Source organism: Anarhichas minor, unplaced genomic scaffold, assembly GCF_050575085.1.
Source record: "Anarhichas minor isolate MPS153535 unplaced genomic scaffold, ASM5057508v1 ptg000136l, whole genome shotgun sequence".
NCBI lineage: Eukaryota > Metazoa > Chordata > Actinopteri > Perciformes > Anarhichadidae > Anarhichas > Anarhichas minor.
Genome location: NW_027466582.1, coordinates 22,001,936 through 22,023,645, shown reverse-complemented (window position 1 = coordinate 22,023,645; position 21,710 = coordinate 22,001,936). Strand labels below are relative to the sequence as shown.

Sequence of the window (21,710 nt, the reverse complement as noted above, 5' to 3'; positions counted from 1 at the left end):
CCTTTGATTTATTATCTTCTTTTTTAGAGGAGCAATAGAGTTGAGTGTCACTCTCAGTGAGCCTGTAGCACTATCGACACAATCATCAACCTGGGACGGACTAAAGTTATCATAGGAGTTCTCTGTTATACTAAGACATGGTGTTGAGTTAAATACAGATGGAATTGCTTCTTTAAATTGAGCTACATCACCATCAGATAGACATGTAGTGTTGAAACTTTTCCCTAATGGTACACTCCGGTAGTAAGAATTCAAAAGTTATTACGTAATGGCAGTGGCGAGCCGTGCATTTTATACCTGGGCCTGCACTCGTAAAAATGAAGCGCAACACCTACAAATACACTGAGTGCAGATACATGAATACCCGCATGACGGGATGCGGCGGCATTAACGAACAATGCATATAGTCAAAATCAATTCAGCTAAAACACGCATTCCGCCACACACTCAAGAGCACGGGCCATTCAAATATTATTCATATCAGAGGGAACAATATTACCCATCATGAAAACGACACGATAGACAAATTAACAGAGTAGTAACTCCTCCTATCACTCCCTCCAGGAAACACACGACTCCGTAGTTCTTGTTACTGACGGATTTATTCGTCTGTCAACACCGAGAGGGAAAATGAGTCCACTTGAAAACACATGAATCTTCAAAGTAGATCACTTAAACACTTAAACTTAACTTTAACACTTTAACTTTAACACTTTGCTGTCGCTTCACGCGTCTTCTTGTTGCTGTGCACCGGCTAAATGTGTCCCCAGCGTAACATAGGACGTAACAATAGTTCCTATCACATATAAAACCAAACGAAAATCCATATTCATAAAAACAAGTTGTACAAATAATAATATACTGTATATTAAAGCTGCAAGCAGCATTGATCGGGCCCTCGCAACTTCACGCACGTCGAGGGTACTGGCAGGACTCTGGATGATGCGGCCATGCATTTCTGTGACCATCATACACAGTGCCTGGTAATTGCAAAAACGACACTAGAAATTCATACAAAATTCAAAATGGCTGACTTCCGGTTGGGTTTAGGGCATGGATCCTGAAGACTTTTTTTAAAGTCCAAATGTAGTTTATGAGCCTACCAAATTTTATACATTCATGTGAAATGTACTGCGAGGGCTGCTTCGTCGAAATCTTGTAGGGGGCGCTATTGAGCTTATTTGTCCCTCTGAACCAATAAAATCATATTATATAACTGCATTTTGGGCTTGAAATCTGTGTGCCAAGTTTGCTTATGTTTCAAGCATTTTTAGCCTGTCAAAATTACCTTCGTTTTTCAACGGCGTTTGACGAAACATCAAAAGCTTCATGAACTGGCATTATGAACTTCTTACATTTGTGTGGAACTAGCTTGATGTTGATCTGATTTGACGTTGATCAAAGTATAAAGACTTTAACTGACTGTTACCAGTAGATGGCACTATGACTATGATTCAAAACTGGCCTGCAAATGTCTTCAGGCCTGGAGTCTAATCAAAGATGTGAAATCTGGTAAAGATCTGATGATGTGGAGTTGAGTTACATCAGTTTATTTCTTCATGGCGAAGGATCGAAATTCGCCGAGCCGCCACGTCGCCGCCCTTCGACAACTTCTTACGATCTACAATCACAATGAAGCATTATCAAGGTCTTAAGTATGATAATAATAATAATAATAATAAACATTAGAATAACAATAGGTCCTCCGCTGCGACTACGTCGGTGCTCGGGCCCTAAATATAAACAAGCATATTAAATAATGACATGAATAATATTTCTCGAAGTTAAAGCTACTCCAGTTAACTTACCAGAGCTGTTGTTCACTATTTAAAGACAAAGTCCATCCTCCTTTCTTTGTTAACAAGAGTTTAATCCCACGGTTGTTCAGTACATCCGTGCGTTTTAGTTCCAGTAAGAAGTCCTTCTCGATTCATGGACGCCAGTGAAGACAGTCGAGCCTCCCCAGTTATATTTCTTGAATACGTTTTAATGCGTTTGAGGGCTGAAAATGTCCGCTCGACAGAGGCAGCAGATATTGGGATTATCACCGCCCAACATGTCAGGCTAGCCCACTGACCAATCACGTATGTCTAGGCCAGCTAGCAGGCTCTGGCACGTCAAAGAATACGCCCAACATGTCAAACTAAAGATCGGATTGGTTGAAGACTATGACTATGACGAACAATATCGTCCCCATTCACTTAAACTGCACATGGATGCACTTGTGAGTCTGCAGGCCTCGGGCCTCTCTTCTTACCTAGAGACACAGAGGTGAAATCTGATTGGATAAAAGCTCTACTTAAAACAAGCTGCACTGGAAGCAGAGCAACTGAGGAAGACAGTAGCTGTGCAATGAGAAAATAAGATAATGGGAAAAATTATTTTATAAATTATAATACATGTAGTGTATTTAAGAAAAATTATTAAATTATAACATAGATATAACTTTGTGATTCTGTTTAGGCCAGCAGAGAAGGCCTTGAAGGCCCTGACGGCCCACCACTGCGTAATGGTCCGATAAAAGAGGGTTCTGTGGAAAGACTTAAATGTTAAAACATGTTAAATGTTAAATGTTGGGTGTGGTTAAAACAGTGAGTGGGTTTCTGTACACTCTGACAGAAGCTAATAAAATCTAATAATGAGATAAACTTTCTTTAAATGTAATAGCAAACATTGTCTTAGGGCAAGCCAAAATGTGAATAAATTGAGTTGTGTATGAATAGCTGAAAGCAGCAGAACTTTCTACCACTCACAGGTTTTTTTTTTTTTTAACCTTGCAGCCCATGCCAGGCTCATGTACAGACAGATAGTGACCATAGAGGATGCTGTCATGGCTGTCTCTGTCATGGAGTGCTCCATGCAGGTAAGATGAAAACAAAATGACCTTCTTTGCTATAAGAATATTGATCACAAAAATGAGTTTACCCGTGTCTTTCTGTTTCTTAATATTGGTGTTGTAACTTACAATGCCAGTGATGTATTTTGTCCATTATGGAACAATGTTCAGTTTTCATTTGACAAAGACACAAAGATGGACAATAGTAATATATACTGTATACTTAACCACATTTTTAAATAGTATGAAAATAAACTTCCCTTTGTACTCTCTTTACTGTGTTGTAGATGTAATTTGAAATGGAAAAAAATGCTGGTTTTGCCCATCAGTCTACACTTAATAACACATTATGATAAACAAAAAACTAGAAATGTTTACACATTTATTAAATTATCAAAAAATGGCTACTTGAATTTCATTAAACAGATTGGTGATATTTATTAACTGTGCTGAAAATCTGTGCCAACAAAGACTGGAGACAGCACAGCTTATTCTATCATCTGACGCATCAGCATACAGTACAGTTTCAGTGTCTAACCAGCCCTCAGATACAAGCAGTAAGGCTCTCACCAGCTGCTCAGAGAAATCTCTTCAACAAATCCTAACATTACAATCAGTGTTGCATCAACAACAAAATAAATAGACAGTAAGAGTTTGTATGTCCTGTTGCGTTTTTATGGTGCTGAGACAGGTTGAAAACTAGGGAGTCAATGCAATATCAGCTTTATGGCTGCTGCAACCATTGTCTACTGCAGCACTTCTCATTTATTATTTTCATATCTGTTATTTTTGTATCTATTTAAATAGATTTCCCTGTTGCCCATTTTGACATTTTTAGATAGACACAATAATAAAGTATTTATCTATCTATGACCTTGTGAAATTAGAGTTTACATGAATCTTTATGCAACCTTATATGTAATAAATTCAGATTATTCATCTGGTGCAGTCCCTTTATGATATGAAACGCAGTGAGACAATTCCCCACACATTGTACTGGTTTGGGACTCAATGCATCCAGATAGTGGCCTGGTTGAAAGTCACTGCGATGTTCAGGATACATCACAGAGTGACAGCTTATTCTTTAAGCTCAGCAGAAATATTGAATTGATTAATATTCAACAAATTATTGTGATACATTTTGACATTGACCCTAGTGACTATTAACCATTTGGCCCATTTTCCACCATAATGCTGCAGCCTGTGATCTTGTGGCAGTCTATAACTATACGGTGCACTCATCTTTCAGGGCGGTGCTCTGCTGGGGAATGTGAATGCATTACTCACCTCATTCCCTGGCGACCCCTGTCAGCAGTATCAGATTCAGTGTCAGATGTTACTGGAAGGGCTGAACCTTCCACTGCTCCTTCAGAAAGAGATGGACAGACAGGCCAGGTGAGTAACTGATGGCTTTTGTTGAGTCTCAGTCAAGTGTTGCCTCCCACGTTTCAGCTACACATCTCAGTCCACTCCAGCGTTTTAGCACTTATTCAGAAATAATCTCCATCTATGCTAAAAAACCCTGAAAATGCATATCGCATGATCACGTACACTGGGCATGAGCATGCTGGTATCTACTCTGCAGAGGGTTGCTTAGTTGCAGAAAATACTCAGGAGGAACAACAGCAATGGTGTAAAGTAAGCCCAGAGCTTTCTTTGCTTGGACTGACGATGTTACTGATAGTAACACGAGTATAAGGCGGTAAAGGCGACGGAAAACATAGATTGGGAGTTCTTGCAAAAGGTCACGTGATAGGGTCGTGAAGAATCGGGGAAGGACACGCCATGACTAATAACTTACATTTATAAATTATAATACACTACATGTATTATAATTTATAAAAATATTTTATATTTCTTATTTTCTCATTGCACAGCTACTGTCTTCCTCAGTTGCTCTGCTTCCAGTGCAGCTTGTTTTAAGTAGAGGTGAAATCTGATTGGATAAAAGCTCTGTGTCTCTAGGTAAGAAGAGAGGCCCGAGGCCTGCAGACTCACAACATTCCCTTTGCAGTTTAAGTGAATGGGGACGATATTGTTGATTGTCATGGTGTTCAACCAATCAGATCTTTAGTTTGACATGTTGGGCGTATTCTTTGACATGTCAGAGCCTGCTAGCTGGCCTACAAGTACGTCAGCATTATGTGCAGCTCAGTTTCCAGGTGTAGCGCTGCAGTGAGGAGCGTGTGCTGTGATTGGTCAGTGGGCGAGCACGTGACTATTGTGAAACGAAACTTAACATCAGAGGCTTAGTCGGAGTAGTGAGAGTTCAAATTGAAAGATATGGAAGAAATTATGACATTTTTTGCATTTTGCTTGGTGTAGATTATTTGTTTTTTTACCTAGCTTTGTTTTTTTAACACTCAATGGCTGAAGGAGGAGAAACGGATTTGTGAGTTGGATTTAACCGTGGGATGAAACTCTGTCAACAAAGAAAGGAGGATGGAGTTTGTTTTTAAGTGAACAGCATTTGGTAAGTCAACTGCGTTTGTTTTTTTACATCTAATATCTGAATGGCCCGTGCCCTCGAGTGTGTAGCAGAATGCGTGTTGCTGCTGTTGTTTTCCCGTTAAGCTAGTTAGCGTAGCCTCCCAGAACACTTGCGGAGCACCAGCTGTTTTTTTTTTGTTTTTTTTTTTGTTCCGGTTCAGAGGTCACAGCCCGTTGTCTCCTACGTGAGCGCAGAAAACATTATATTTCCCACAATTTAAGCTTCTGCATTTTCCAAATGCACCAGTATTATTCAAACGTATTGTTCGGTTTGTAAGCCTCGTACCGAACGGTTTAACGAATACGTGATGTTACAGCCCTAGAAACGAATAATAACCGTAGCTGTGGCACCATCATGAGGTTATTAGGTGGTATTTCAGCTGCAGGAGAGCAGTGAAGGCCCAGGTATAAAATGCACGGCCCGCCACTGGGTGTGTAACAATACCTGTATTCATTGGCGGCTGGTGGAAAATTTTCTAGGTAGGGCCATCCTATCAATTTCAGCAAACATCCCAGTATCATTTAATGCAAATCATATGAAACACGCATTACTATTTTGCAGTTAAATATTTAACATTTATTCCAACACGAAAAAAAGCAGTAAATAACACTTTGATAAACACGTCAGGACATCATATTTTTGTCACCCTCACAGGCAATTCAGTATAATATATACAGTATAATATATCATATAATATTCAGTATAATATAAAACACACACATACATACATATATAGATATTTAGATATATATACACAGTATATATGTTAATATAAAATATTATATAACATGTTTATTTATTGAGATGCCCCTATGGACCTTGTTATAGGAGGTAAAGATCAGGAGAAGTAAACATGAAGGAATTAGGAATACTGATGTTAAATTAAGCTATGATGAGTTTTCACTGTTAATTTACCATCTCAATTAAATGTTGATGCCTCCATGACCAAGTTAAGCAGATGAGACTGAGGACAACTATGTAGAAGAAAAGATGTTCACTTTGCCTAATATGTAGCTTGACAGAGTTCTGCATGTGTGCCCTAATCTCATGTTTCCTTACTTCCTCCTCCCTCACTCCCTAACTGTCCGTGCTGGATCTGTCCCCGTTGTTTTAAAAAGCTAAATAAGTTATTAGCATGTAGTCATCCAGCTAGCCAAACCTGTCTGGTGTACAGCTACTAGAGAAGCATCGCATGTACTGCTTCCCTTTCCCGCTAGTCTGCTGTCTGATTGTGAGGTCAGGCTGATCTGATATCAGCTCTTTGGCCTGCAGAATCTCCGCCAAAGTTCTCCTCTCAAACGGGTCTTGGAGGAGTAGTGCTCGCGCTGATGCTCGCGCTCGCCTGTAGAGACTTCTGACGAGAACGCGCAGCTTTGGGCCAAATTGGTTTGGCCCCAAGCTGAATCTATTTGAGGGCGCTGATTGGCTAAATTGTATGTCACTCATTTATATCTTTAATCAGCAATTGGCTAAACTGCTTCATAGACCCGCCTCTTTTGGGCCAAATTCGTTTGGCCCCTAGCTGCGCGTTCTGAGACGTGTTGTGCACACAGGCGGAGAGGACAAGCAGGAAAAGCATATATTTTGCGCAGATATCATATTTTACACATATTACTGGGTACATTCCATAGTTCAAAAACACAAATATTGACAATTTGTATAATTTATTATTATTATAATTATTTTTTTTTTTTTTTTGTGTGGCACAAGGTGCTCATGGCCCTCGATTGGCCAGCCGCCATTGCCTGTATTTGATTTTTTGTTTGGTACGGGAGGTTCTGTTCGGTATTCGCCATCCTTTCGGTATGACAAGTGACACAAACAGCTGTTTCTATCTACTACTCGCTCATGTGGAACGGAAATTCTGGAGTGCGAGTTTTACCCGGAAAGTTTTGGCAGCGCACCAGTTGTTGTGTAAGCTGTCTCAATTCAGGGGCTGCATCCTTCGAAGGCCGCATTCGTAGACCGGTTACGTCACAGCGCTGCGACTAGGCTGTCCCAATTCGCATGTTTGTTGAAGACTCCTTCAAATGCAGCCGACGAATGCGGGGGGGGGTAACTGCTGTTGACGCAAACAGGAAGTCCTCTGTGGCGTAGGCCGTCTCATTTCGGAGACCGCACGGTCTAGCCTTCGCGGTCCTCAAAGGACGCGGCCCACGTAGACCGCGAAGGCTGGGTCCTCCGAAGGATGCAGACCCTGAATTGAGACACAGCTGTAGCGGCGCTGTAGCATGGTAGTTGGCTTAGCCCCGTTAGCTGGGTTAATCATGGTCTACGATTTGTTTCAAACTGTAAACCGACAGTTAAACTAAAGTCAGGTTTATCTGTGGTGACACTTCACACGTTTAATTTACGGCGGCATCACCAGGATGTGTCGATTAGTGGAACGAAACAAAAACTGAGTGGACAGGGAGTCCTCTCCACGTTCAGACAGCCTCCCACTATAGATTCAGACCAAGCCAAAGTAACTCATGCTAGAGTATCGCTGTTTATATGTGATCACAATCCCATCATAGACGATACAGATTTAAGACGATGAGTGCTTACGCCCTGCTACAATGTGAGTTCACATGTGCATTTAGTCAGTCTGTTGTCTTAATCTGTATAAATGGGTATAAGCTACAGCCAAGAGTCCGATGATGGAGCATTGTAGAAGCAGAAATACTTAACACTTTTCAAAAGACTTTGTTTTCCGTATTGTACCAAAAATGTACCAAACTGTGACCCAAAATCTGAGGTATATACCAAACAGTGAATATTGTGTACTGTTATACCCCTACTGACAACAATCAGGAGTGAGTCCAGAATACGTAATCACAGAGTTTTCAGAAGTCTCCCCTTCAGGGGTTCTAAAATGCAGAGCAGTGTGGACTCTAGGTGTAAAGCAAAAGTTCTCATTTTTAAAACCAAAACGTCTTAGTGTGGATGTGGCTCGTGTTATTTTTCTTCCATAATTGTCAACAAATCGCATAAAGAGATCAATGAACCTCCTAATCCTACCACGTATTGTCCATGTAACCAGATCTATGCAACCAAAACACTGTTTTTAAGACCATCAATACTGGGATGGACATTGCCAGGGTACTTTATTTGTCCCATCTTGTGGTTGTATTTTCTCTCAATACTTCCACAGCAACCTGTGTTTGTGCACAGTTGCATCGTCATCTCTAATGTTTTTAAGTAGGTTTTGTATCACCGTGGAGTTCATAGACACATAATTGTACATGGATCAGGGTTTCTAAAGCTTTAGACATCACCAAAGGAGTTCATCTGCATTTTCTTTGTTCAATAGGCTGAAGAGCAACATCTCAGAGGCCTCCCGCATTGACCCACCAACTGATCATTACCAACATCAACTCAGAGACACAAACTCCATCAACAAAACACACTGCCATGACATCACCAGTAACAAGAGTGATGACAGTGGCTTGGACTGGTTCCACTCCATCACTTCATTACTGTCCCCAGATGGTATAGACTCGTCCATAACTACATCAGCTCCAGAAAACTTCAATAGAAAACCAAACTGCAGTTGGTCAGACATGTCTACAGCAACTAAACTGCCAAGCTCTCCAACTGAGAAGGACATTCTAAGTAACACTAGCCCATCATTAAACCACGATGTCGTTTCAAATCCGTTTGGAACAAGTGCCTCTACTTCACAAGAAGAAAATATTAAAGAAAGAAGCTCCATAATCCAAAAGCAGATGATGCAGTCTGAAGGACAGAACGATAAAAAACATCCGGAGTCCTTGGGGTGTGTGTTTCAGAGAGTCTCAAAGAATCTGAGACACAGAAGAAGGGACCTGGAGCTGAATCATCCGCATGGAGAGAGGGTGGTGTCTGGAGATGCAAGTAAAGATGTGACTGATGTTTTAGATTCCCACACTAGCAGCTTATTGTCTTCAGCTAAGAAGAGCCTTTCAAATAACCTAGTTCAGGGTAACTTGTCTCCTGGCAAAGAAACTAGATTTGAGAAGGAAGACAAGAAGGACCAGACTGAAGCTAAGAACATCAGTACTGTACTAAAGGAAAAGATGGCAGCTGAAGCTGAAACAGGTAAAGAGCTGCATGCAAAGTTGTCAAGCTTTATATTCAAACCAAGGAAGATGAGGCCTTCAGTCAACAACCACAGCCTTAACGCCAGCTCAGCCGTCAGTGCAGAGTTCCAAACTCATTGTAACTCGGGCAGCAGAGATCCTCACACCTACACAGAAAACAGAATGAGTGAGCCAAAGCCAATTAGTCATGATGACTCGGCTGACCCACCTACAGACATGGAGAGAAAGAAAAGGCAGAACCAGTACCTAAATCTTTCGGAAGGCGAAAACAGGATAATACAGGTGAGCTGTGTCAGTGAGGTGGGACGGAAAAGATCTGAAGCCACATCTCAAGGAAAAACTGTGTGTCAAGAACAAAGACCCAGAGTCAACACCAGTGAGGAGACTAAAGTAAAGCCAAACACTTTCGTCATTGATCCAGCACTTTCCAAATCAGGCCACACTATGTCCACTGTGGCCTCTTCTACCCTGGCTAAACTCTCAAGATTCTCATTTCCCTGCACAGCTGAAGTCGAAACAGATCCTGCTAATGAAGTGGAAAAAAGGCCACTTCAAATTGATGGTGCTAGACACTTAACTAAAGATGCTCAAGAGCAAATTTTAAAGAGCAAAGTAAAGGATACAGAGCTCACACCAGGACAGGGACATGAACAAGGGACAGAGTCACCAACTAAAACAATATCTAAATGCAAAGCACAGCCTTCTCATGCTTCAAACCAAAGAACGAGTGTAGACATGGCAAATGATGGTCCTGTTGCCCATCAAAGTAGTGGCAATCTGAAGAAGAGAAAGTGTTTTGAGCTGGGCCCTCCACCAAGTAGTGTTCATGCTTCCAAGGGTCCGTTCTCAGTACTGTCTCTGTTTGACTCTGCTGAGTTAAGTAATGATGTTCTTGACACTGACTGGGACCAAGAGGTTTCAAAGAAAGCCAAAATGTGAAACCATGGGCTACTGTCACAATGTGTATGTGGACAACAATGCAATCACGTTTTACTGTGTGGCTCATCAATTAAATTTTTTTCCTGATGTATGATTTAGTTACCTTCTGTAGTCTGGAAATAAACCTGTTCAATCGTTCGAATAGTTCAGGTGGAATTGTGTTTTCTTCTGCGTCCTCTTATAGCTGAAAAGGCTGGAGGGACTGAGCTATAATAGCAGTGGAGCTCAGGCAAATTATCTGCGTGGTCACTAATAGGCGGACCGAGGTCAGAGTCCAGACCCAGATGCCGTTGTATCTGGACCCTGGACTTGTAGCAGATAGATAATTGAGAATCATGACATTTTCACGGAGCGCTTCTATTTTAACTGGCGCAGCTTTTCTAGACTTTACGGCACTCGTTCAGCGGTCCAGGAAACACACCAACCAGTTACTGAATATGCGTAGCAAACCATCTCACGTGATGCTGCTCGTCCAATCATATGTGTGTATTCAGATAAGCATCGCCCTTGACTCGAGTGCGATATTCGCACACACGGGAGAGATGGGGGAAAAAGTATGTGAGTCAGAGAAGTTATTGACGTGCTCGAAAAAGAGAAATGTGGAACGTTTAACCAGAGCCTTTAACCAAGAATGGACAGACTCTTATATGTTAATTATTCATACAACCAGTTCAAAACCAGTATGTCTCATATGTTCAAAGACAGAGAAAACTCTGCCTCCTATTTGTCAAGTAGCTTTCCATCCATTTTAATGCAGTAATGGTGAAGCCATACTGTTTTAGCTTATCTAAAAACAAAGAATGATCTATATCAGGGGTATTCAATTACTATTCAACGAGGTACAGTTAGAGAATTTCCTCATCAAAGGTCCGGAACATCACAATAATGTCTAATTTGCGCAATGATTTAGTCTCATATACTGTATATTGAAGTAGCCAACAGTTGTATTAATGTCTGTATGTAGTCAACAACTGACTGTCAAATACAATAAAGAAAGTTCAATTGAATAATATCTAAACAATATTTATTAGTACAGATTTCAAATTGAACTGTATAAATTATAAATAATAATCTCTAAATTTAATAAGTAAAATAAGGGCTGGATTTAAAAAATATATACATAACAGAAAGCTTTTGAAAAAAGTGGCTCTTAAAATAAAGTACTTTAGAAAAGTTTATTTTACTAAATTGTCCTGCAGCTTTAAATTCAGTTCATTCAGGTGTAAAGAGATGTCAATAAAAAAAACAGCACCCAATAACTTCCTTTATCTAGCTCACTTTGCCAATCATCTGTTATTTGCATCTGAACTGTGCATGTTGATAATCTGTGTTCAAGTTATTGACATCAGAATAATAATTCTCTCCATTACCTTTCACAAAGCTGGTAACAAATGTATAGGGCAGCTATGTGCCAGAAAATGGTGCAGCTAGATGTTTTACAAGGAGAATAATGTTTATCTTCAATGCCTGCGGATAAATTTGTTTTATCAAAACGCAAATTTATAATATGACAGACAGCACAAGCAGTTAAATTATCATCGTCATTACACATTGTACATATACGTACGTATATGAAATTTAGCCTCTGCATTTCACCGATCCTTAACATGTTGGGAGCAGTGGGTTGCTGAGAAGTTAGGGTTAGGGTTCTGTTAGGGTTCTGTGACTTGCTCAGGGACACTTTGGCACAGGACACGTAGCAGCCAAGGATCAAACCGCCGACCTTGCGGTTACCGTCCGCCCCTCTCTACCCAATGAGCCACAGCCGCCCCCATGTTCAATATGGGATGAAGGTTAAAATTGTGTAAGACGAGTTTAGTTATTTGAAAACATGGAGAAACTTTGGCTGTAGTGTCATCATGAAGTTATTATTGTAGTCCAAAGCCCCCCTTTGGACCCCTTAGTGGCTCACTATGAAGTGACTGCTATGAGATAGACTGGGAAATGTAGAATTGATAAATGTTACCCAAGATGTAACGAAATAACAATATAACTAATATGAAGTCAGGTTGATAGTTGGGCAACAACCTGAAATTCAGTGAGGGTTCCGGGACAGAGGATGCCGTATGTGTACAGATTGTAAAGCCCTCTGAGGCAAATTTGTGATTTTGGGCTCTACAAAAATCAATTAAATTGAATTGAAATTTACCTTAATGGCATCATGGGTTGTTGGCTATAAATAATTGAGCAATTCCAGGTGGTCCAATGTCTTTGTTTTGAAATATTCATGGTAAATGAAGAGGAATTAAGTGAGGTTCTCATGTAGATTTTACTTCCTGTGAAAATGAATTTGAGGTAGTATCAAGTAATGAGGCAAACTCGCAGGAAACAGTCTCTTAACTTAAGCTCGTGGCCCAGAAGACCTTCTCTTAACAAAAAGGCTCATGTCCAAGGAGACAGTTTCTTAGTATAAAGGCTTTTGGTGCAGGAGACAGTCTCTTTACTTAAACGCTTGTGTCCAAGTAGGCAGTCTGTCAACCTTAAAGGCTTGTGTCCCAGAAGACATTCTGTTAACTTAAAGGCTTTTGTCCCAGAAGACAGTCTTTTACCTTAAATGCTCGTGTCCCAGGTCTGTCTATGTGGCTCCTGGCATTAAACGTTTGGACACGCTTAACAGCAAAGCCAAAGAATGTTTTACTTATTTAAAATCAATATTTAAATGTAATAACAGTGATTTACGTCTGTGTTAGATAGCAGTGGAAAGAGTGTGATCATTTTCTGGCTGCAGATTGCAGCCAACAGAAATTCTTCAGTGTCTCAAGCGTGTAGAAGTACGGTGGTCTTCAGGTGACGTAAAAACGTGAAAGCTCTTTCTCGAGCCAGTGTTTGGTTTGTCCGTTCTTGGCTACTGTAGAAACATGGCAGTGCAATGTGGTGGACTACGTGAAGAGGACCTGCTCCCTATGTGAATATGAAATGCTCATTCTAAGGTCACAAAAACATTCTTAGTTTCAGGTCATTATACACTTACTTATTTTATATTCTATTACTGCCAATATATCCCCCTAAATGCTACACACTGAGCCTTTTTAAAACCAAACAATATAAATGAAGTTGTACTTCTCCTTGTAGAATAGCTTTCTGTGTCTTTAAGACATTTTTGGGGAGTTTTGAATGTAAGAAAGCAGCATATGGTCATCATCCAACTAAGCTTCCTAAGGGGCACGCCCAACATGCATGTAAGGAGGAAGTGTGTCAAAGTGACCCTGAGCCAGAGCTCCAGCCACAATATGCAGAGATTACCTAATAAATGACCTAGAAATTCTGTGCTTTGGTTCATCTTAGCCATTAACTCAACAGATGCACATCGATCCAATTTACATTTCAAAATTTTTTTTACTTAAGTTTCAACTCCACATTCAGTATTCTTGAATCAGACAATGTCATGTTCATATCAACCACAGAATGTAGAATTTGATACATAGGGTTTAATACAATCTATCCTAAAACATATGATGTATTACTGTTGGTACAGTATACAAGAAACATGTAGTACTTAACTCAATATTTATGTGTAACAACCTTGAAGCGAGGCGAGAGCAAGGTCCCTCACAGACTGACTCAGCTGAACAGCTCTGCTCACAGTCCTTGAGCAAAGTTTAACTCCCTCAGTTCAATTGTGGTTTGGTTTGTTGAGCCACTGCTCTTTCACTTCTCCTTCATCTTTGAGATCATCAGGTGGAACATCTCCATGATGTTGAGCATCACAGAGAGGACGGCCATCGCCAACATAAAGACAATGAAGATATTTTTTTCTGTGGGACGACTTATGAAGCAGTCTACCGGGGCCGTACAGGGGTAGTCGGGAAATGAAATCTTACTGGGCATCAGTATGAAGCCATACAGGAAGTACTGGCCTACAATGAATGCCACTTCCAGCAGGATCTTGAATAGCAGCTGCGTCATGTAGCTGACCAGCAGGATGCCCTTGAGCTCTACTTTGCCATGTTCATCTGAATACTTTGGAGCTTTAATCTTCCCATTTTTACCCAGTTTCTGCTCCAAGCGTCTCCTCAGCTTGTTTTCTCTGCGAATCACTAACAGGACATGGCCCAGATACATGAGTGTTGGAGTGGACACCATGAGGATTTGGAGGACCCAGAAGCGTGTGTGAGACATGGGAAAGGATCGATCATAGCAGGCGTTCCTGCAGCCAGGGCTTTTGGTGTTACAGTCCATGTTTTCCTGTTCATCTCCCCATATTTCATCTACACCAGCAGCTAGGATGAAGATCCTGAAGAGGAAGAGAACACTCATCCAGACCTTCCCCACAACAGTGGAGTGTGACTGCACCTTGTCCAACAAATCAGAAAGGAAGGACCACTGCCCCATGATGACTACGAGAGAGAAGACAAAGAGACAGATGATGATGAAGAGCAATGGTTTCATGTCAAGTCAGCATGAACCAACCTTACTTGTGCAGAATATTTTATACACACAACAGTTCAAAGAGGATTTTGAGACAAGACATGGCAGAATTACAACACAAATGATACATGCAATACAGTCCACACTTACCAACTGTCTTTCTATGAACAGGTGAGTCAATGTAACTCTGTAGGTTTCACACAGTCTTGCTATTCCATCAGGAAGGACGTGCAAATTAGTTTGGACAAGATATTTTCATTAATTGGTAAGTTATGGACAAAAGAAGAAATTGATATAGTCAGGTCATATTGTAGAAACATGTATTACTGATGCCAATTGTGATTTTAAAGAATTCTAAAAGTAAAGTAAGGTTTTTGGAATGTGATTCTCTCATTCAGGAAATTTGAATGTGCTTGTGTTTAGTCTTATAAATCAAAGCAGCAGTACCTCTGAATAAAGTCCAACAAAAATCCTGTTACAGACGTTTGCTAGATAAATAGAAAACAAAAAAGGTCAAATAGGTTACAAGAGACCACAAAAGACAGAAAAAGATATTCTATGTATGCGTTTCATTTCCATTCTGTTGTGAGAGGGCAACTGCTTTGGTCCAGGTTTACTTCCAGTCAGCTACTGCATTAACAGACATTGCAACAGGAAATTCAAAGGGCCCGTGTATTGGATGGACTCATTACAGAATAGGATAATTCTATATGCAATTTGTCAGTTGCATATGATTCGAAATGTTTTTCCATAATGCCAGAGTATATTTTTATTCTCAAAAATTTTTGAAACCAGCGCAAGACTCCTGAAGGCTGTGAAATATAAGCAAATAACTACATCATGTTTTTCACATTTTAATCTGTCAGTAATTAACATGGCATTTGAACAATATTAACACTAACTTGATATCAACAAAACTGTTCCTACCTCAGGAATGACTACTGTCTTGTTCAGTCAGCCCCTGCACAGTGACTGGGATTCTCTCACTTCCCTCTTATATTTCAGCTGACATTGCAAAATCATTAGAATCCTCCTAAGCCACACTAACCCGCCCAGACTCCCTGACATGACTGCGTCACCCTGTAGTGTTGAAATGGACTGATGTTGAGAAATGACACCCCAGTGCTGACACCAAATCAGCTGTTCCATGAATAACCCTCACTCCTCTCAACTGTCAATTACCCTTTAGCAACACTCTGAAGTTCAAGCTGCTACGAAACACTGTAGCCGAGGCTGGATGCATCAGTCGCAGACGGGGGCCCTGAAAGCTCCATACCTGCTGTTCATCAACTGGTTTGTTCAATTAAAATAAAATTTTGTTTGTATATGTACCATTAAAACACGTCAACTGACATTATAGAGTCCTAAAGGTAGGTCTTTGTCTCAAAGAGGGTCTTTTTCTCCAGGAAATGTGTAGTGTAAGTTTTAAACTAAATAAAATTAAAGCAAACTTGTTCCGAAATGAAGGTCCAAGAAGAGAGGATGTTGTATGCTGTACAGATTATAAAGTCCCTGAGGCTATACAAATAAATGTGGAGTGGTAGCCAGTGAATTTGTGAGCAGATGATGACAAGGATGAAGAGAAAGAGATACCCATTTTTAATTATGACTCTCTGGGAGCAGTGGCTGCTACTTCTGTAAGGAACAGTGTGTGGATGCAGAGTCGGAGCCAGATAATGTCAAAATCGCATTAATTCCTGTGACTACATAGGACTACCACTACACTACACTTTGTATGTATGACTTTGTACATATCTGTGTCACATATGTACAAAATAAATCGGATTTGGGCCACTTCTGCCTACAGTTTGATCGTGACCTATAGTGTTCTATGTGCGTCTATGAAATGAACATAGGTGTACAGTCTGGGTGTAAGGCTTGTGACATAACCGTCAATCAAAGTGGGAGGAAAGGCAAAATATGACTTACAGAGATAATTAATGATAGAACAATGTGGTGTTAAGGGTCATCAATCCTTTATGGGAACTCGGCATGACTCATCAAAATGATCACGAGTTTGACCGAGTGAAACGAGAAGCTGTGAGCAGCAGACTGAAGTGTACGGGAGTCAGTCAGACCAAACCAATATGCCTCAACAGCATTAAAGTCTCATTCTGGTCACTGTCTTACACACTCTTCTGTGATGGAATTTTTAATATCTGAAGCCTGACAGGTGAGTACATGTATGTTTCTCTCTGTCCTCTGTTGCTCTCCCAGAGGTTTCTTACTTTTTTTCCCGTTAATGTTTTTTTTTTGGAGAGGATCTCGTATGCGGTACATAGCCCTTTGAGGCTAATTTGTGTTTTGTGATATTGGGCTATACAAATAAAATGTAATTGAATTAATGTTTCTGCAAACTATTGTGTCACAGGAGGTATTCAGTGTTTCTTTAAGACAAACCAGTCGCAATTCTTACTTACTATTTCAAGTTTTTACTCTATGTATGTATATGTCGGTAGATTGTACTGTTTAGAAAGCGAAGGTTTTTGACATCTGGGCCTTTATTATTCAAACTGATAAAAGTGAAATTGGACTCAAACAACGAGTAAATGCCTAAATAAAATGAATTGTTGTATTTAAGAGAGCTCAGGGACTCTCTTCAGTAGCCCATTTAGTCAAGAGGAGCAAGAATAAAATCACTGTAAATCAAATGGCTTATTGCCTTTATGAAAAGGATTATTATGTAAACTTGGCAAGCTATCATAAAATAAAGACACAGTAACAAGAAATGCAATTATTTATTAATAACAAATAAACATTCTTCCACCAAGCCATGCACATATACATTAAACAGAAGGGTTGCCAAGCAACACACAGACACAGTGGAAAGTATGCTTACAGATTGGGGTGATTATTAACATTTATCTGGATTTTATCATTAATTGTGCAGTTATTGAAGTGATGTTCAATCATGTTGGCACTCGTCTTTGCTGGTATATAGGGCTGTTTGTCTCAGATGGACAGGTGCGTTATATTTGTGCAGTGCCAGAAGCTCCAGCTTCTTCTCTGCTTACCTGCTATAACCATTCCCCTTTTTTCACAGTGCATAAAACTATAAGAGAGCCTGGTTCAGCTCCATTTAGGTGATTGTTTTAAAATCTTTGTTGGCACACCAGGTCTGAAATCAGTGAACGAACCACATAGTCTATTTAACGGTCCTGCTTAGTTTCTTCACTTTTCCAGCTTTTCAATTTCTTTCTCAGTGAGAAAGATTTATTTTTTATCTTCATCCTCTATGTTGTCCATCTCTTCCACGCTTTGCGCACCAAGTGAATCCAAATTCACAACAAATCTGACGTTTTGTGACAATCTGTTTGACGCAGTCAGTATTATACAACAACTTCGACTGCGGCTCAGCCAATCATAATCAAGGACCGGGACTTACGTAGATGGACAGAAACAAAGCCAAGCACACATGTTTTCGATTAACTGTACAATATATCATTCAATATGGTGATCTACAGGAGGAGCTCTTGTGCTGTACTACGATTCTAGGTATTACCTGTGTTTGTCACCCTCATCTAGCAGCAGCACATTTCCTCCATGTTTCACTTAGTTTTCTTATTATCAGGAAAAAACAAAATCATATCGGCTTTTTCATTTTATTTATTTATTTTATTGCAAGACAAGAGACAATACATAAACATAACAACAAGAGGACGACAAGAACAGTGAGATACAAGCCAGCAAACATATAGACAGTGTATGGGAGAACGGTGTGATTTCGGAGTGTGTTTGTGTGTGCGTGCCTGAGCCTTTTGAAATGAAAGAAAAGACCATAAGAAAGTACATAAATGAAAGGGCAAATTGCATAAATTACAAAATAATAACATCTGTAAAAAAAAATGTCAGGGGTAGTATCGCCCCCTCCACTGCCAGCAAAGCACGACCAGGGCACCGTCAGGGATCTCCAGAACAGGACACTAGGATCAGTCAGGCCGGGTCAACCGAGTTAAATATTATTTAATTTATTTCTTTCTTGTTTTTTTAATTGTTTTTATTTTATTTCATGAGACACTATATTTAATTATCTCTGGATTTAATGAGGTCTTATCTATATAAGAATTGCAGACACCTTGACAAATAAAAGATTAGAGTATTATGCTTTATCTTTGTACTGGTCTCATTAACTTTTCAATCCACAACTGTAAGTTTGATGTCTGTGTGTTTCTCCTCCACTTCAGACAGTAGCCTCCAGCCATGGGGGACTGGTCTTACATGTCGTCACTGCTAGACAAAGTCCAGTCTCACTCCACCGTGGTGGGGAAGATCTGGATGAGCATCCTCTTCCTGTTCAGGATCTTTGTCCTGGGTGCTGCTGCAGACAAAGTCTGGGAAGACGAAGTGACAGAGTTCTACTGTGACACCCAGGAACCAGGATGTAAACATGCCTGCTACAACTGGATGTTCCCAATATCCTATATTCACTACTGGGTCCTGCAGATCACCTTTGTGTCAACGCCCACCCTAGTCTACCTGGGCCATGCTGTACACATCATCCACAAAGAGAAGAAGATGCTGGAGAGGCTATGGGACAGCACTAATGGAACTGTACAGAGGAAGGCCAAGTATACAGATGACAGAGGGAAGGTGAAGATAACAGGCATCCTCTTCTGCACTTACATGACCCAGCTGATCTTCAAGATCATCCTGGAAGTGGGATTCAGTGTGGGCCAATTCTACATCTTTGGCCCTGTGTTCATGGTCCCCTACTTCCACTGTACCATGTCTCCACCTTGTGCCCGTTTAAGTGGTGCCCAGTGTTACATTTCCCGTCCCACAGAGAAAACTATTTTTGTCATCTTCATGCTTGTAGTTTCAGGCATTTCAGTGCTCCTCAACATCATGGAGATAATCTACCTGCTCTGTAACAAGAGGAGAGACACCAGGAATCTGCTTCAAACCCAGCAGCATGTGCTCAGGCCACAACAGTGCCCATCCAACCAAACATGGGGGGCCTTGAGCAGCCTGTATGGAGGTACCACACTGTTGCCTCTAACAGGCCTCTGCAATGATGACAAACACATCGACTCTGTCAGTAAAGAGAAGGACACCTGATACATCACAATCATTATTGTGCTTCAAATCTAAAGCACATATTTGTCCTCACCTTACCTATAGTGTTTTTTATCAGTCTAGATTAGTGGTGCAACGGATCATAAAACTCACGGTTCAGATCGTATCATCGATCAGAGTCACTGGTCGGATCAGCACCAAAGAGAAAAGGGAGCAAATATAACTTTTAGAGATCCCTGATCAAGTTTTTTTGCCGTCTATACTAATTGCTGATATTTGATTATCTATATTGGCAGACACAGATCCCTTTCTTGTTTGGTTATTGCAGCTGGTCTACAAGCCTCCAGACAATTTTTGGCACGAACAGCACGCCCAAGCTGATCCCGCAAGTGTTCAATGGGGTTGAGGTCAGGACTGCTGGCAGGCCATTCCATCCTCTCCACTCCCAAATTCTGGAGGTCGTCTCTGATAAACCGCTCTGTTGGCATTGGCAGAGAAGATTTGGCAAATTTTTCATGGGCGCAACCCACATACTCAGCTCTGCTGCTCATCCCACAAATGCATGTTCCTTACAAATGTGTCACCATTTAAAAGGGAAATAAACAGGCTTTCCAACGGAATAAGATTTATTGCCAAGAAGCATTGTTACAACAAAGAAATAATCTACCAAACACTAATTTCCTTACTTTTTGTGCTATGTTTATATACATATATATAGTGACTAGTGTATCCCCCTTTGTGGTGATAGGGACGGCCCACATTTCTAATCATGCCTGCCTAATGCCTAGTGCTGGTATGAGTAATTTGTTAAGTTTGCTGTTTTATTTTCAAAAATGCAACTAATAATTTTGTTAGGTTTTGTAATGTCTAATGTGTCTGTTCAGAACATGGTGTCTTATATTAGTAATTGTCATTTTTGTACTCGTTAAAGTTTTAACCATGTGTTAGGTGGCTGTTACATTTCTTAAAAGAAGCTATACTGCACAATATAATTAATATTCAATACTGCATTACTTAATTTTCAAGACGTGTCACATAACCTAAACAATTGAGATATATATTTAATACTTTGTATAATCTTTCATTGGGATCAATTTAATTTAATATATGAGCTTATCAGATGCAATGGATTGCAGGGTCAATAATAGACTAGAGTGAAAAAATATTTAGTCATTGTTTTGGTGAAGGTTGTTGCAGTCACCCCATACATGAACTATGAGATGTTTGTACTGCCATTTTGAGTTACATTTTGCTGAAATAAATGTCCCTTTATCAAAAGGACTTATCATTATCCATTAGTTTACCAATTAACTCATCATTCTAACATAATTTAAATATGTCTTAATTATCAGTAAATTATTTATAAACCAGTTGCTCTATAGCAGGGGTCACCAACCTTTTTGAAACTGAGAGCTACTTCAAGGTTACCAAGTAGTACGAAGGTCTACTTGTTTGATACAAACTTCCTGAATAACAAAGTTGCACAGATCACCTTTTAATAATAATGTGTGAAGACACTGTCTGATCACATGTCAATGTTAATTATTCCTCACAATAATTACAATGATTTCCACAACAATGATGGTAGGAAACACAGATATATTTAAATATTTATTTCTGTTATTCTGTTTCAACATTTGAAAGTCAGAAGTATCACATCTCTGATATTTTAGTAAATATCGTTCTTGACAGTTTTGTATGAATAAGCACATTTGTAGCATTTGGTTCAAAATCACACCTGTTATATTTTTGTAAAAATTATCACTTCTAACATTTTTTATGAAATCATTAACTGTCATATCTTCAAATCATGTCTCGTTTGTACTAACCACTTTTGTAACATTTTTGAACAAATCATGATCAACAAATCAACTCTGTCCCATGTTTATACAAATCATCAGTTATGAATATCCTGTGTTTGGCTTTGGATCGGATGCCATTTATGATCTTCACGACAGGAGTCATCACATGATCAAAGCCGGTTACTTTTGCACATAGC

At 40.0% G+C, this 21,710-nt stretch overlaps 3 protein-coding genes across 3 annotated transcripts in view; 2 read left to right on the top strand and 1 right to left on the bottom strand.

Annotated features, from left to right (window-relative positions):
* mcm9 (minichromosome maintenance 9 homologous recombination repair factor) overlaps window positions 1-10,465 on the top strand; it is a 36,701-nt gene extending 26,236 nt beyond the window's left edge. Inside the window, exons 13-15 of the mRNA XM_076084392.1 lie at window positions 2,781-2,863; window positions 4,086-4,231; window positions 8,620-10,465. Coding sequence (XP_075940507.1) covers window positions 2,781-2,863; window positions 4,086-4,231; window positions 8,620-10,327 — 1,937 coding nt within the window. The 3' untranslated portion in view covers window positions 10,328-10,465. The remainder of the gene's footprint in view (window positions 1-2,780; window positions 2,864-4,085; window positions 4,232-8,619) is intronic.
* A 3,178-nt stretch (window positions 10,466-13,643) lies between these two features.
* LOC142942385 (gap junction Cx32.2 protein-like) lies at window positions 13,644-15,609 on the bottom strand. The gene has a single exon (XM_076084683.1). The coding sequence runs from the start codon at window positions 14,714-14,716 to the stop codon at window positions 13,976-13,978; it is 741 nt and encodes a 246-aa protein (XP_075940798.1). The 5' UTR covers window positions 14,717-15,609; the 3' UTR covers window positions 13,644-13,975.
* Window positions 15,610-18,325: 2,716 nt separating this feature from the next.
* Window positions 18,326-20,993, top strand: LOC142942443 (gap junction Cx32.2 protein-like). The gene has a single exon (XM_076084765.1). It carries the CDS (start codon window positions 18,896-18,898, stop codon window positions 19,751-19,753), a length of 858 nt encoding a protein of 285 aa, XP_075940880.1. The 5' UTR covers window positions 18,326-18,895; the 3' UTR covers window positions 19,754-20,993.
* Window positions 20,994-21,710: the final 717 nt, after the last annotated feature.

What these genes read in the sequence shown, in the direction of transcription:
- LOC142942385 (XM_076084683.1), bottom strand. Translation starts at nt 14,716, where the DNA reads ATGAAACCATTGCTCTTCATCATCATCTGTCTCTTTGTCTTCTCTCTC.
- LOC142942443 (XM_076084765.1), top strand. Translation starts at nt 18,896, where the DNA reads ATGGGGGACTGGTCTTACATGTCGTCACTGCTAGACAAAGTCCAGTCT.